This window comes from Musa acuminata, chromosome BXJ1-10 (genome assembly GCF_036884655.1).
Source record: "Musa acuminata AAA Group cultivar baxijiao chromosome BXJ1-10, Cavendish_Baxijiao_AAA, whole genome shotgun sequence".
NCBI classification, from domain to species: Eukaryota; Viridiplantae; Streptophyta; class Magnoliopsida; order Zingiberales; family Musaceae; genus Musa; species Musa acuminata.
Genome location: NC_088336.1, coordinates 33,989,124 through 34,005,309, shown reverse-complemented (window position 1 = coordinate 34,005,309; position 16,186 = coordinate 33,989,124). Strand labels below are relative to the sequence as shown.

General features: G+C 39.9%; 2 protein-coding genes across 5 annotated transcripts; both read left to right on the top strand.

The window, feature by feature from the left end:
- Positions 1-2,362: 2,362 nt before the first annotated feature.
- LOC103969550 (protein IQ-DOMAIN 3) lies at positions 2,363-7,610 on the top strand. Its single transcript, XM_009383112.3, has 5 exons — positions 2,363-2,681; positions 3,077-3,540; positions 4,457-4,678; positions 6,400-6,519; positions 6,714-7,610. Exons 2-5 carry the CDS (start codon positions 3,133-3,135, stop codon positions 7,380-7,382), a joined length of 1,419 nt encoding a protein of 472 aa, XP_009381387.2. The 5' UTR covers positions 2,363-2,681; positions 3,077-3,132; the 3' UTR covers positions 7,383-7,610.
- Positions 7,611-8,139: 529 nt separating this feature from the next.
- Positions 8,140-12,400, top strand: LOC103969548 (protein transport protein Sec61 subunit beta). Of its 4 annotated transcripts, none has more exons than XM_065085007.1 (4): positions 8,140-8,532; positions 11,477-11,870; positions 11,968-12,027; positions 12,375-12,400. In XM_065085007.1, exon 1 carries the CDS (start codon positions 8,165-8,167, stop codon positions 8,486-8,488), a length of 324 nt encoding a protein of 107 aa, XP_064941079.1. In that variant the 5' UTR covers positions 8,140-8,164; the 3' UTR covers positions 8,489-8,532; positions 11,477-11,870; positions 11,968-12,027; positions 12,375-12,400. The 4 variants fall into 4 exon arrangements, with proteins under 4 accessions (XP_064941079.1, XP_064941082.1, XP_064941083.1 ...); XM_065085010.1 differs by lacking the exon at positions 12,375-12,400 and having other exon boundaries at positions 11,477-11,705; positions 11,807-11,870; positions 11,968-12,030; XM_065085011.1 differs by lacking the exon at positions 12,375-12,400 and having other exon boundaries at positions 11,807-11,870; positions 11,968-12,030.
- The last annotated feature ends 3,786 nt before the right edge of the window (positions 12,401-16,186 follow it).

The window sequence follows — 16,186 nt, the reverse complement described above, 5'->3', positions numbered from 1 at the left end:
GTTGGGGTCTTATGTTAGGAGTTGGTGCTGATGGATGCCGGTGGCGATGACGATTAAGCTACTGATCACGATTGAGATTGTGGTGTTGTATATTTGGTTAGCCAGAGCAAGAGCAGAATAAGCATGCATCATGCCCATTAGCGTTTGCACATATTGGGTAAGATTCAATAACACCTAAATGAGAACAAACAAGTGGCTTGGGGTCACTCCCAAGAGCGAGAGGCCCAAGTCGTTGAATAGATGCCCATATCATGTTGGTGTTTATGTCGAGGTAGATGCATTCGCATATCATTTTGTTGTTGGAAAGAGGGCCTAATGCCTATCACCCTCGACGGTAATCCCAAGTCATTTGCTCATCCTTGCTTAGTTATTTTTAAATCTCTTTAAATCTCACCCAACATGTGCAAACACTAATAAGCACGATGCAAGTTGTTATTATGCTATTGTCACAACTATCCCAACATATGATACTATCATCTCAGTCATGATTAGTATCTTAATTGCCACCAAAATAAAATGAGATACGAAGTGATATCATGACATAAGATATCCTTGCTCAATCAATGATCCTCCATAATGGTAGAGGCCGAGGACATCAACCGTGATGACCAGCTTGGCCACCATAACCCTCAAGCTAATACCAGCTAGGACCCTGGAGGTGACGACTAAGTCCATCACCCTTGGATAATCTTGTGTATGCAGACACTATGTCGAATTGACCAAAACATAAATGATATTTTTTTAATATTTTTTTTTATCAAATCAAACCTTATATTGATTTTGAGTGTGAAAATAATATCATCAACTCTCGTACGAGTAATCTCATCAAGCATATCTATCATGCTAGTTTGACTTATAATTCTATGATGTTACGAGATATTTGCTTGGAGGGGATCATATTAAAAGGACATATAAACCCTTAGAGGTTCCTTTATTAAAACATGACAACTTTTGGTAAGTGGACTCAGAGGAAAGAGAAAGAAAATTTATATTAATGTTTATCGACAGCCTTAATGGCTTAACTAATCGAAGCATGCACTACAATGTTTATATATATATATATATATATATATATATAGAGAGAGAGAGAGAGAGAGAGAGAGAGAGAGAGAGAGCACATCATGAAACCTTCAGTTATATGAAGTTGACTTGGAGGATCCAATTTTGTTTAGTTGGATACATAGTAGACCCAACTTTATTTTGAATATTTAATTTAAATATAATTTATGATGCCATATAATATCACCATAAGACGTGGGTCAAAGAGATGACATTCTCATCGTGGATTGTTTAGAAGTCAAACAAGATTATTTTTTGATGATCTTAATAGCTACAAGCAACCAAAACTAATTGTCAACTATGAATTTGTTAATAGTCAACCATTATATTACACCACATCTCAATTCAACCACCGAACAAAGCACATGATTACAGATAAAAGTAATATACGAGCCTCTAAATAATTAATAAAAACACTCTATATATATATATATATATATATATATACTCTTAGAAACTCATAAAAATGAAATAATTTTGATTTTTCATTAAAATCACCTAAACACTCTCAAATAAAATATTTTAAAAAAACTTTATTACTCATAATAAGATTAATAATTAAGGTTTGTGAGAATTTTAATTGATCGAGTTATGATGTTTTTAGTTTAGTAAAAAATAATATAATTTATTTAAAAATTATTATTAATCAGTTCGATTGAATAAAAAACACTATAATTGAATCGGTTTTATACTATAATAAGATTGTAATTTGTTTGATTCTATCGTTTCGAAAGGAAACTCCAAAATTAAGATAAACAATTATCGATGAGGATAATTTTATTATTTTGAAAAATTGAGATTCTTTTTTAGGTATTTTGGAAAGGAAAACCCAAAACTTCACATTTTATTTTCCCCATCGACAGTATTGGAGTAAACAAAATATGGTCTTTTGGTTAATAAATAATTACATATTTTTATTTATAGAAATAAGTTTGCAAAACTCGATTTTTTTACTGTATTATTAAATTGCAGCATCGTGCGAACTCAACGGCATTACTGCCACCGTTACGCGGCGGTGAGAGTTATTAGTTTCACCGAAACGCACCCCACCGCGATGGCCTCCAAAAAGGTGGCCTATCCGTTTACCTTTGTCCACGTTAAACACGGGCGGTTATCCGATTCGGCGAAACGAGAGATTAGTTTTGGGATAGAGGAGGAGAAGCGAAGTTTAGAGCGAGAGGGAGAGGGAGAGCGATAGAGAGAGAGAGAGAGAGGAACGGAATGGGACGGCAACAGAGCCTTAAAAGGGTTGCGAGGGCAGCTCCCTTCTGGCGTCGGAGGAGGAGGAGTAGGAGAGGGCGGCTTGGCGAGGTGGGTCCCAAACCTTCCCGCCAAGGTCGGTTCCATCAGAGAGGGAGGGAGAGCGAGGGTGTGGGTGGCCGTGTGCTCCTCTCGCGGTCTTAACCGATCTCCAGGGTTTGGTTTCTTTCCGAGAATTGTTTCTTCTTCTCGCCTCTAATAGACGGAGAAAAAGGGAGGGAAAAAGGGTCCTCTTTGTGGGCCTTGGCGTGATCGTGCCACCAACCCAGTCTTTGGGACCTCGTTTCTTTCTGCTTCCTGTCATCGTTTTGGGAAGAAAGAGTGGACCTTTGGCGTGTCTGCTATCTCGCCACCAGTACAAGGTAACGGTGTTCCCGAAAAGCTTCTCCTTTTGCTCCCATTTCGATTTCCTTTTCCTTTTGTCTCCCTACGTTATGTTCTACTTTTTGCTTCTTTCATTTTGATAATTTCAGTTGTTTGCTCCTTTTTTGATTTTTTGGTTTTAGTTCCTTATTATTTCCATTTGCTGCTATAAATGCGATTTAGATTGTCCTGGAGCTGATTTTTCTGGGGAAAAGATGAAATCTGTGAGAAAGTTTTGTCCTAATCTTTATGCTTTCAGTATTGATTTCTGGGAAGAAAGTTCGTTACTTTTTATATAACCTAGTCTTCTTGGTTTGTGGCGGACGCGGGATAGCACCAAATGAATTAGGATTTGATCTCACTCTCTTGTTTCTTTGCTGCTTGTCCGATGAAGGTTCTCGCACAGGAGTGATCTAATAAAGATTACAATATACCAATAAGAGGGTGGAGATGGGGAAAAAAGGGAAGTGGTTTACTGCGGTCAAGAGAACCTTGATCTGTAACTGCTGTCAAGGAGAACAAAGGGAGAATCTTGGTAAATCCAAGCATTCTGATCCACTCCCTACAAAAGAAGTGGAGACTGCTGCTCACGATGATGCTCAACTGCTGCCGCTGGCTCCCATTGAGGGGGTTAAGCTGACAGAGACGGGGGATGAAGAGAGCAAGCATGCCAACTCGGGGGCACTTGCCAGTGCTGTTGCTGCAGAGGCTGCAGCTGTTGCTGCAGAGTCTGCAGCTGTTGCTGCTGAAGCAGCAGCGCAGGTCATCCACCTCACCACCTCAATGACCGGGCTCTTAGGTGAATCGAAAGAAGATATTGCAGCCATCAAGATCCAGGCTGCGTTCCGGGGGTGCCTGGTATAGTTTCTTGTTTCAACATTTTGTCTTTTTTAGTGATTGTTCTATCATTAATTTCTCATTGGAAACAATGGTTAAGTTGCAAGAGAATATTATTTTGTTATTTTATATATTTTTAGAGAAACTGGGCTTCCTTCTGTTCTTGTTGGAAGTGCAAATATCACCATTTGGTTGTCTTGAAAATCATGGAACCTTGACATTCTATTGTTCTCTTTACATAATCGGCTTGCTTTTTTTCTTATAATTTCCCTATTTTAGCTTGTGTCCTATCCATTTAATTATCTGTTCTATGTTTTTCTGTACCTCCCTTTACTAAATAAGGTCAGCAAACCATTGTGTTTTATTGATACTCTATTTACATATTAGCAGGCATATGAAGCTAATTTACTTGACTTTTTGATATCCACATTAGCATATAGTGCAAAACCGTGGATGTGTTGGGTTCAAAAGCTTTATAATGGGAATTCTATGTTCATAATTTTCCCTTTAGCAATGAATGCCAAATTTGCATCACACATATTTTTAAGATCTAATGTCGTTTAGGATTTCAGATCCAAAGCCTTGTCCATTTGACTTACTAACTTGTTCAAATGAAATAAAAATTGTTTAAACAAGTTCAAGAAATCATCAAATTATCATGAAATATAAACCGTTATGCATATGTACAAAGATAAAGCTGGTTTATATCAAGTTCTTCGTGCGGCACCAATTCACGAGCATTGAGTTAATTGGGTTAAGACCTTTCTTATTTAGGGCTACACTTATTAGTGAGACCTGCACATTCATCTTGCATTGAATCAGTTCATGTGTTTCTGCACTTATCATCTTGATGCTCCTTTACTATCTTATGATCTTTTGCCGGTCTTCAATTGTTGGTGATATGATCTATTATTATTTTGTTGAAAATTTTATTAAGGCAAGAAGAACACTACGAGATTTGAGAGGATTTGTTAGGTTGAAGAGATGGGTTGATGGAAATTCTGTCAAGTCTCAGACTACTAACACATTGCATTCCATGGAAACAATGGCAAGAGTTCAGACACAGATACGCTCAAGGAGGATCAGAATGACAGAGGAAAACCAGGCTCTTCAGAGGCATCTGCAACGAAAACATGAGATTCAACTAGCAAAAATAAAGGTGAGTGTGCATTTTGTCACTATCTGCAATATCATTTTACACACCATTTGATGCTTTGATTCAGAAAGGTGAAATTGTTTGCAGCGATTGATAATGGTTTAGATGCAGTGAAGGATGGTCTAAATGATTGATGATACCTGTTCAATGTATACAATTGGATATACCAGATCTGCTACTTTGTTTGCATTTGTTGTGCTATGGTGATGCATATGAGATTTGCATGTTCTGAAAACTGTGATGAATATAAATTCTAGGAAGGAAACCAGTTTCACCATGCTACTTCACGAGAGCTAAGACTTGGACGTTAGGAAATAAACTAGCAACTGCTTTTACATGATTTACTAATCTTCAATCAAATCCTGTGGTGGACTTTTTCTTTTACTTAATTATATTTCTAAAATTTTTAGATGGTAGAATACATAGAGCCTTCATATTTGGTGGTGAACTGCCTTGTATCTCGGGTTGACAATGGTGCTGATCGGGGCCAAGTTTTGTCATTTCCAAACTCGCCCATACATGCTCTGTTCCTTGATCAGGGTTATATTGTGTTTCATAGGGTAGATTGTATTCTGTAAAATGGTTAGAAGTTGGACTAGGTTTGGGTCGAGGCGCAGGTTGGTTCAGGTCTAAATTGAATTTCCACCATTGATCTTACACAAAATTCCCTTCAAAAACCTCTTAAATGTTGTTCATCCAGCAAAAACCCACAAAAACTAGGGCAGGTTCCAGTCAGCAACACATGGATTGGTCCCAATTTGTCAGGTCTGTCTACCTATATCCTTTAAAGGTGGGTAAAACCCTCAAACTCCACTTGTCATTTCTAACAGTAACTATTGCAACTTAGCAGTCATTTCATGACATATTCCCTACAAATTATGTGCTACTAAGACAATGAGCCAAAGCAAGTGCAGAGAGTCATTTTTTCAGCATCTTGTATAGGTTTAGTTTAAAGTTTAAATTACCTAATACGAGATAGCTAAGAGCCTCATGGCTTTCTTTTAGTATCTTTGTTTCTTTAAACTAATTTCCTTCCATTATATTACACGGATTCAAACATGAGATTTATCAATTGCGCATTATGCTAACCACAAGATCTTTGTTGCGGTGGACTAGCTCACTTATGAAACTAACAAAAATTATCAATGAGCCCCGTGCTATTGCTGCAAATATATTTATTGCATCCATAGTTTGAATTTGATCATAATATTCTACTTTATAGTCCAGGGTCTGCCGTACCGAGCCGTACCGCCCGGTACGGGCGGTACGTACCAGTCCGACAGGTTGTCGGTACGCGGACCGACTATTACCGGTCCGAGTGCACTGTAGCAGTGCACTGTACTCGGTACACCTAGGTGTACCGCTCGGTACACCTGGGTGTACCACTCGGTATACCGTACCGTACCGGTACCGAGCCCAGGTCGAAATACCGGTACGGTACGGTATTGCGAACCTTGCTTTATACACCTATTGCTAGTCTGTTTTATTATATTGTTTGATTTAGAAAGAGGAAGTTATCAATGGCAATGGGTATGTGGTGGTCATCTTAATAACAAAATGGACAATTTTAACAGTTCTTGTTCAAGACCATAACTTTGGTATTTCATACTGTAATCTGTTACCTATTATGTGATTTTACACAATATCCTGAACTCATGTTGCTCATCTTTTCATCAAAACTAAATTTTGCTATGTCTGGACTTATGGTTAATGGCCATTGACAGATCAAAGAGGAATGGGATGATAGTCTTCGGTCCAAAGAGCAAATTGAAGCAAATATACTGAACAAACAAGAAGCTGCTATAAGAAGAGAAAGGGCACTAGCTTATGCATTTTCTCATCAGGTAGTAGGCATTTTGATCCCTAAATGCATCTATGATGTTCTTGCTACCTCAATTCTCAGCTTTCTTAATCGCACTATAATTGTGGATTTTTTTTAACTAGGCATTTCATACCATTCTTTGCTTTTCCTTCTAGTACTTTCTGTAAGTTTTTATTCAGTACTCTCAAATGTTTTTATCCGTTTTCTCTGGCACAGTGGAAGAGCTCTTCCAGATCCTCGACTATGGTTCCCACAGACCCGAGCAATCCACAATGGGGTTGGAACTGGTTGCAACGCTGGATGGCAGCAAGGCCATGGGAGAACCACAGAACGACAGAGACCAAGGATGATGCCACCATTAAGATAGCCAACTGCAGCACCGTAGGACAGACAATGAAGCGCTATGACACTAGCATGGAACGCACCTCATCAGCAGCTCATAAATCAAGCCGGCCTCCCAGCCACCAGTCACCTGCAACTCCACAGTCTAAGCCATCATCGGTCATGAACAGAAAGAAATCAGTGAGCCCCCCAAGACTTAGTCGGTGCTCTGCAGATGATGACTCAAGGAGCATGCTCAGCCTGCAGTCTGAGCAGCCAAGGAGGCGCAGTTCATCGGCAAGAGACAATGAGAGCCTGGTGAGCTCGGTGTCCCTTCCAAGCTACATGGCATCCACAGAATCAGTGAGAGCCAGGTCTCGCTTCCTTAGCCCTCAAAGTGAAAGACATGGAACTCTAAAGGAGCGATTAATTTGCTCGGTGAAGAGGCTTTCTTTTCCTATGACTGACGTGAACAGTATATCACCTCCTGCAAGAATTCCCAAGGTAGAAATTTCCCCATTGAAGGATGTAGCTATCGAGAAGGAACAAGAAGCCAACAATTGAGAGAGCCTTGGTGGTTTGTGGTGACACAGCATTAGCTACTAAGTGCACTGTTGTATGTGTGGGGATTGTTCTTGAGGGTTGTGTTCATTGTTGTTGATATGGCTTGTTAGTGAGCTAATGGGGAGCGATTTGGCTTTTATCGCCTTCGATCTTTAGTGAGAGATTATCCATCAGAAACTGGTTTGTAATAGCATCCATTGCTGAAATGTTCTTCACCATTTGTTTCCATTCCCCTCCACAGAAACTATCTTTTAGAGATCTAACTGTGAAAGAATTGTTTGGTTTAGATTGCCTGATGAACTTTTGGAAGCTGACGAGCTTCTAAGATCATTCTCATGCACGATGGAATCCTTGAAAGCCTTGCTGTGGGTGCACGGGAATCATCGTCTCGTCCACTGCTCTCCACCTCAAGAACGGCATGGTGTTTCTGCTTCGATGCCTACCTACTTAGCGACCCACATTGCGGGGCCCATCTTCCAAGAGGATGGCGACCTGTTCTTAGACTAACCAACTGTTTCTACCAACTGTTGTCTGAAACCGGATATGGATGCTTGTATTTTATTAGCTGCGATACCTGTACAGTGATTGGTGGGAACGTAGTCGTGTACTGGGACCCAAGAGTTTTTCCAATGAAGAGGCAGGTAAATGATTGCGTAATAAATGAATGGGTAAGACTTTATACGTATTTTTCTTTTGTCTCTTTCCCAAGGAGACGGCGAAAGGAAGGGCTTTTTGCGGTTCGTGGTTTCCAGTTCGTTTTTGTTCTGTCGATCTCGAGTAGGATGGCGAGGGGAAGCTCGCTGTCGCAGAAGGCGTCATCGGCGGGAGGCGGGGGGCGACCGGCCACGGTGGGGCCTAGGGGGACGCCGGCGGCTGCTGCGGGAATGAGGAGGCGGAGGCTGGGTGGCGGCTCCGCCGGGGGATTCGGGGCCGCCGGTGGCGGCGGGGGAGGTAGCAACATGCTGCGCTTCTACACCGACGATGCCCCCGGGTTCAAGATGACGCCCACGGTCGTCCTGGTGATGAGCCTCTGCTTCATCGGATTCGTCACCGCCCTGCACGTCTTCGGCAAGCTCTACCGCTACCGCTCCTCCGGCGGATCTTAATCCGCCGCCGACCTATCTCCGGAAGAAACTGTGTAAAACTTCACGTAAGCTTGCTTTGTGTTTGCTTTCGTCTCCTTGTTAGATTCAGTCTGCTGTTTTGTTCTTAGGGTTTGATGGAAGAGAGTACCTTTGCAATCGAGTTACATCTCTTCTTAATTGTTGTAGTCTCTAATCATTGATGCACTAATTCATGATCGATTTTTTGGGAAAGATGACTGCTTTCTCTTATTCTTCTGTTCTCGTATTAATCTACACATATGCGCGATCTCTTCCCGAGATTGTGCAGACATAATTAGATGAAGTCAGTTTCATAACAATCATCGACGAGTAAATTACCCTTATGTTAAAACATAGGAGTTTTATAATACAACCCTTAGATTGCATTTAAATTTGGAGCCATTTTCTGCTTTGAATTGCTTGGCCAAGCCTTTTTCATCTTGTTCCCAAGATTAGCTGAAAGTTGCTACTGTTGAAATGCCTAATGATTTCACCATGGATTGGTTGAGGGATCTTTTCGAGGGCTCATTTTGGAGAGTGTTAATGAAGCTGATAATAGTTTGTGTTGCTAAAAATGCTGAGATGAACTTGTGAAGTTATCGCTTCAGTAGATGATAAAATGAGAGAGAAACGTTTATGATGTTATAAACATACACTAAGAATACCTACAAATACATAGTTAGACGAGGTTAAATGATTATTGTTAGTGGTATTAGCGGTACAAGAAAGGTAAATGAAAATTTAAAAAACTTTAATAGAAACTATAAATAAAGATTTAAGTATTATTAAACTCATTATAGATCTTAGTGATGGCAAAAGATCCATCTTATCGACCCCAAATAATTGGGACTTTACGATTTTTTCGTTGTATAATAAGATTCAGTTTGAAAAGTTGGATAACAGAGAGATTAATTAACACAGTACTTCAGATTATCTTGATAACTGAGGACAAGTAGTTCATCCCATCGTTTTCGTTATATCCTCCAATTCTTCAAGATCATGGTACAATTCATAAAGTGAGTAGTTTTTGCTAGCTTTAGCCCTTTTATAATCGAAAGGTTTGAATGTCTTGGATGTCAAAAGGGTAGCATACAGTTGGGGAGATTATTAAGATAGAGGCATTCTGCCTACCTTCCATCTTAGGAAATGCAACCTGAAATCAAATTTTCTAAGTTGAATGAATTTAATATTACTAGGCTCACTGTTTTGATAAGAGCCCTTACTTTGGACAAATATGTATTGTAGAATAACGATCTTTCACTCATGTTCAGTGCAATTATGGTAGTTTGTGATTAAGACGTTGGTTCAAAATTTCTTCCTGCTTGTTCTTGAAGTGAGCTCTATGGACTCTCACACCCAGACCCAAATCCATGTTGGATATGGATCTGCATATCTGCACATCAGAGACTTAATCGCGCCCTTAATTATACTGTTCCAACATCAAATGGTATTCAAATCTGATAAGTGATCCTCCTGTGATTCTAAGGCTTCTTTTGAACTCAGCTTCTCATAGTTGACATTTTACAGTATCTTCATTTTGTTCCTTACCGAATCCGACACCTGAATTCATGTCCATGCAACAGTAATGACATCAATAATCATTCGACCATGCTACTCACTTACACTAAAAAGATATTAATATTTATGACTGCTAACATGTCTGCAATTTCAAGAATGAACCTTCCAATTCATTGCATGGTTGATAGTGATGACAGGTGAATAAGCTTTCTGAATAATCTTTTTCTTTTACTTGTTAGAATTTGTGTTTGGTTTTCCATTTACTTTTTATGGTGAGAACCATGTTACCCTTTGTCATCTTATTATCTATGTCAATTTCCATTTTCTTCGACAACATATACTATTTGTCAAGGAAACCATAGTATATAACATGCTTCAAAAGAATTTGTTTCCAGCTATGATATGTGCTTATAGTGTTGATAGTAGTATATGATGAGATAATTGAGATGGATGTTTATAAATACACATGGTCAGTCCATAGAACATTAAATGTATGTGGTAATATGGGTTAGGTTCTTCCTTTTGTTCTCGAACTGATGTTTTATTATGACGACATGTTTGTTTGTTCTGCTCACTTCTTCTTTTGGCTTCCTTTTCCTCCTCTGCATTCCTACTTCCTTATCCTTCGTCTTCTTGAGCCGCCCATCTTCAAAGATGGGAAGTATCAGTCTTCATTTTGGCAACTACTTGTAGATGTTTGTTAGGTTAGCGACAAATTATTTTCAGTACTCATCAGATATGGGCCATTGTAATCAGTTGGAATTAATAACTTCACATGTCAAGTTATTCAATAGAAAGATGAATAGAAAGCTTACAGTACTAACATATCAAATATCAAATCAGATAATTGGAATGCAGACAGCAACAAATTAAAGGTCCGAAGCAGGTGGGTAATGAGTAACTTACAGCATTGTGGTTGTGATGCTCACACTGACGGTACTTTTCTGGGAGCAAGCAAGGTTAGCCACAAGCTAAGAAAGAGCTAGAAGTAGTTTGCCAATTTGAAGAAAAAAATCACCTACAAGGAGTTCAGTTCAAGATTCGCTAACTACAAGCACTTAGTTTTGAGCCATTAAATTCACTGATTTCAAGACAATAGCACTTGTCATTTTGTGTAGTCAGCTTCCTGTTAGCTTTTGGAAAGCTGACTATCAATAGTTGAGGATTCTTGGACACGCAAATGTTTTAAGCTCACATATCTTGCTTATTTCAATGAGTGTTATTATATGAATTAATATCTTCTCCATATAGGCCACACAAGAGCTAAGACCCACTAAGAATATTTAATATGGTTCCATGTTATTGCCAAAAAAGAACCTTTTCTTGTCATGCAATTATGAAATTCCTTTTGTGATGAATAATTTCATTTAGTGCATTTGAATAATTGTTAAATATTTGTTTACTTTTATGGGTTTCCCTCCCGTAATGTTGCCTTTTCTTTTTTGTGTGTCTGATCATTTTCTTGATGCATAGATGAGTGGAGATACTGGAGTATCAGCATTTCCTGAGGGTGAAAACATCTTCTCTTGGATCGGTACCATTGAGGGAAGCAAAGGAACTCCATACAAAGGCTTGTTGTACAAGCTGTCACTAAGCTTCCCATTGGTCTATCCATTTAAGCCACCCCTGGTTAAGCTTGAAACTCCATGCTTCCCATCCAAATATTGATCAATGTGGCAACATTTGTTTAGACATCCTTCAGGTACTCTGATATTTGGCTTTCCGATCAGCAAACTACTACGCTAATGGCCTAATGCAATGTACTGCACTTGTGTTCATGATATATTCTGTACTCTGACCCAGGACATGTGGTCTTCCGCATATGATTGCAGAACGATCTTGTTATCTATACAGAGCTTGTTAGGAGGTACGGAATCTTTCTATGATTTGTGATGGGAATACCGTCTTCTCGTTCAACTGAATGCCCCATCTTGTTAACTGTGGATTATTTTCATTTGCCACAGAACCCAATAATGAAAGTCCTCTCAACAGCTATGCTGCAACACTGTGGAGCAACCAAGAAGGTTCATATGTTCTCTCTGGCCTTACCTTTTTTGCTACTATATTTATCCATCTCAGTATTCTACTATACATAAAACATTCCAACTTTAGCCAAGTTACATCCTGAAGTTTGAGCAATAAGCTTCTTCCTGGATGTTTTGTTGGTAACTGTTCTGAGATAAATTCTACTTAAGAAACAAAAGCATGGTGTTCATGGTTCATGATCAGTTGATTGGTGCATTATGATAAATTGCTCCATTTATTTAGTTTGTGGACAATAGACTTATTTAGTTTGTGATAATAAATTATCCAATTCTTCAGCACTTAAAATGTGGTGATCTGACTTGTACTGATGCTTATGTCCTACCAGATTACAAGAAGATGGTCCACAAGCAGTACATGGATAATATCTGAATGTGACTGCATCAAACGACTGTAATTTCTGAACCATGCCATTGGATCAAACAACTGTAAGCTCTTTCAAGCGCATAGCTTAGCTTGACATCTCTCTCTCTCTCTTTCTCTCTCGACAGATAACACCCTATATCTGCTTTTCTTTTTCCACTGTAATAATAAGGAGACTTCAATCTGGTCAAAGCATCTGGAAGAACAGATGTATCTTTGTGTATTGTCTGATAACTCAGAACATAAAGGGAAATATCATATACCGATTGGATAGTTACAATCATATCATAATGTTCATAAACTTCTATGTTTCGTTTCTATTTCGTTGCATCATCTTATGTTGCACACTGCACTAGTTTTTTTACTTAGATGTGCTTCCTGTCAATTTTTCTAGGCAAATTTGTTGCATTTTACTTCGTAGTTGTGCATTTTACTGCCCCTGTTGGCTCTTCTTCCTCCTCAGTCTTCCTCTCCTCCTACCTCTCCAGCCTCCGCTTTCCTCTCCCCTTTCCTGTGTCTCCTCGTTTGCCTTTCCTTACTTTGTCTCCATCTTCACCTTCTCCTCCCCATCCTTTTATCTCTTCTCTACCCTTATTCTTTCTCTTCTGTTTTTGCTTCTCTCTTCTCTTCTCAATTTAGGATTGATTGGCTTCTCAAAAGAGGGCACCATTTGGATACTAGGAGAGGGTTATCCTTCTTTTATAGTTGAGGTAAAGGTGAAGTCCTAGTTAGGTTAGGATTTGGAAAGTCTTATTGTAGTTAAGATTTGTTTAAGGCTATCTATCACATAGTCTTATCTTATTTTAACTAGGAGTGTACCTCTCTTGTTTGGTTGTTATTCCTATTATTTGGGTGAGGACTATCCTAGTCTTATTTTTACTAGGACTGAGATTGAGATGAATGGACAATTGTGATATGGGTTTTGTCTAGCCGAATATGACTTCCATACTTGAAGAGATCTTTGGATAGAGGGTTGTTCAAAATGGTTGAGTGCTATTGAGATCGTCAATATCACTCTACTCTACTAATAATAATTTATGTAGATCTTGTTTATTCTACTGACCTAAGTTTTAAATGAAATGATATTGATAAAACATTAAATGATAAACCTCAAAGTCAGTCATCTAGCAGAAAGGAAGCTCACACTGAATTAGACATAATATTGAGAAAAAGAAAAAGCATAGAGATGGTGGAGGTTCCAAGCTTTAGAAAGCAGCAAAAACCATTGAAAACCAGATGATAATTCATCTTTCAAGATGGTGATCGAACAAAATGGAAACACAATGAAGGCTTGCAGATTTCTGTGCTAAGTTTTCTTCGATCTTCCCGAAAGATACTGCTGCCCACATTTTACTCAGGCAAACCTTTTTCTTCAGCACCACCTGTTGATTCCATTGCTTATTTTTTCTGCTGCATGGTGGATCTTATTTTTCTGGATAACATTTCGGATCTAGAACACATGATGGAACTTAATCTGAAGGAGAACTTTCAAGCTCAACATGGTAAGACGTCAAACCCTGCCACGACTCCCCATTCCCACCAACACAATAACACTTCACAGTGCTCCAGTTACTTTGATCTGACCAGCTAAGTTGGGATCCTGGTATCCACTCGTAATGTTCAATGGAAGTCATGGAATCTTGTCTGTCATGAGATGCAGGTGATTCCCTCCACTCTCAGGGAGAAGGTTGCATCTGGCCAGGTAGCAACCATTCATGATTGAATCGCTTTCCATGGAGTCATTAGAACCGCAAGGTGGTGATTGCTTCTAGAGGATCACAGGTGTTTGGCCTTAGCCACATGTAAACTTGAGCTGATTGCAGCAGGCTCCACAAGATACAAAGTGGACTATCCTGCATGCAGGGAATGATTTCTGGTCCAAATGTAGGCTAATTTATGCCACTAACCCTGTGGAAAGGGAACCCTACAGATCAACTTGCAGCTTGACCTGCCATGGAGAAAGTTTGAGGTGAAAGCACCAAAGAAGAAAATGAAGGCCTTACTTTACCAAAGATTCTGCTTCCATTTCAAGGCCTCTCTCTCTCTCTCTCTCTCTCTCCCCCCTGTTTGATATAGTGGAGGAGCCATCAAAAAAAGGTGCAACAGCTCTTTTGAGAGTGGGGTTGGTCCATCATACACATTCATTACACACTAGCAGCCTGTGTCATCTCATTCACATCTACCCCACCCCCTCTCCTCACCAGCAGGCATGCTCCACTGAGAAAAAGGCCTACTCATTGAATTCCTACACCTGCATGACTCTCAAATGCCCAGCATATATGCTTCTTGTGCTATGAGATCTTCCCCAGTATATGTTCTTCCCCCTGCATGATTAATGAGATGAAATTCTTACACCTGCATTTCTCTCAACTAGTGGAGGAATTCTTGCTGCTTCAGCTTCAGAGAATGTAAGGCAATAAAATACAATGCATGGAGCATCTTCTTCTGACTTTAGAGTTCCTCCCGCACTATAATGGTCCTCTTGAATTTTATCCTTCATGCCTGAAGTTAGCTTGCTGAGGAGATGATTTCTTGTTCTACAGATACAAATTAGAACACTAGAAATGGCCGCTAGATAAACAATGTAAACAATGACATTCATCCTAATCTGCATGCACGAACAAAAACAATTTGTTTCTGTTTTCTTCCTACAAATTTTGGAACACAAAAGACATGTTTTTAGAAAACAACGACAGGTCGTAATCTCAATCATTGTTTTTGTTTCTTTTTTTCGAAAACAGGAAGCACGAAACAAAAACACCGCCCAAGCGATGATAAGCATGAGTGACAGATGGGAAGGGGGGAAGGAGGTACCCAGTGGAAGCCTGATGCAAGAGAAAGGGTGGTAGTGGATCAGATTCCAACCTATCTCCCTCAAGAAAAAGCGAGGAAGAAGAAGAACGGAAGACGTCGTATGAACGAGCTTTACCCAGAAAGTAGCTAGCTAGGTTTTTTTTTCTGTGGCCTTTACAAGTCACAGAGAGAGAGAGAGAGAGAGAGAGAGAGAGAGAGAGAGAGAGAGAGAGAGAGAGAGAGGACAAGTGCGTGTCAAGGGAGAAGTCCATTTCCAAAAGGCATCACAGTCATCATCCTGGAAAGCGCATCCACCCTGCGCTGCTGAGAAGGATTTGATGTCGAGGGAGATGTTGATTGGCGTCGAGTGCCTGCTTTCCTTCCTTTAATGCTGTTCGGAGTTACAAGAAAGGGACGCACCCCAACCAATAATGAGCGAGAAGAGTTGGTGTGATGCATTAAAGATTAAGATTAAACAACAGACAAAGAGAAGAATGCTCAAAGCAAAGATTTCACGTAAACAGCAGTTCACTTGCATGAAGATGCAGGGATGCATGAAATGTATCAAACTTAATCTTATATTTCTTCTTTTCTGTCACAGGAAAATAATTACAGTGCGAGGAAATTGTTTCTGATGATCGTCAAGTGACAGTTATTATTGTTGGTGGCGGTGGTAGTGTCAGCCGGCCTCTGAAAGGCGGGGAGCAGTCTCTCTCTCTCTCTCTCTCTCTTAAGTCAATGGAGACTTCATCATCACTCAAAAGTTGAAGTGTGCCCACCTGCATCAGTAGAGGAAAGTGCGTGAGCGGGACCGGCCGGTGTGGGAAGAGACAGGGAGAGGAGGACACGAACCTTCGTCTCGGTTCCCATATAGTTATCCGGGGGTAGGGAGGACAGTATGAAGCGAGGGACAGGGGGGGAGGCTAGGTGGCTGGGCCCTCACCTCTCGTGGGGTCCACCTCGAGTGCTTTAAGTCTCTCAAGA

Excerpts from the sequence above, each read along its gene's own strand:
- LOC103969550 (XM_009383112.3), top strand. The coding sequence starts at position 3,133 with ATGGGGAAAAAAGGGAAGTGGTTTACTGCGGTCAAGAGAACCTTGATC. Across the intron at positions 3,541-4,456 it reads CTGCGTTCCGGGGGTGCCTG|GCAAGAAGAACACTACGAGA; the intron begins GTATAGTTTCTT and ends AATTTTATTAAG. Across the intron at positions 4,679-6,399 it reads TTCAACTAGCAAAAATAAAG|ATCAAAGAGGAATGGGATGA; the intron begins GTGAGTGTGCAT and ends GGCCATTGACAG.
- LOC103969548 (XM_065085007.1), top strand. The coding sequence starts at position 8,165 with ATGGCGAGGGGAAGCTCGCTGTCGCAGAAGGCGTCATCGGCGGGAGGC.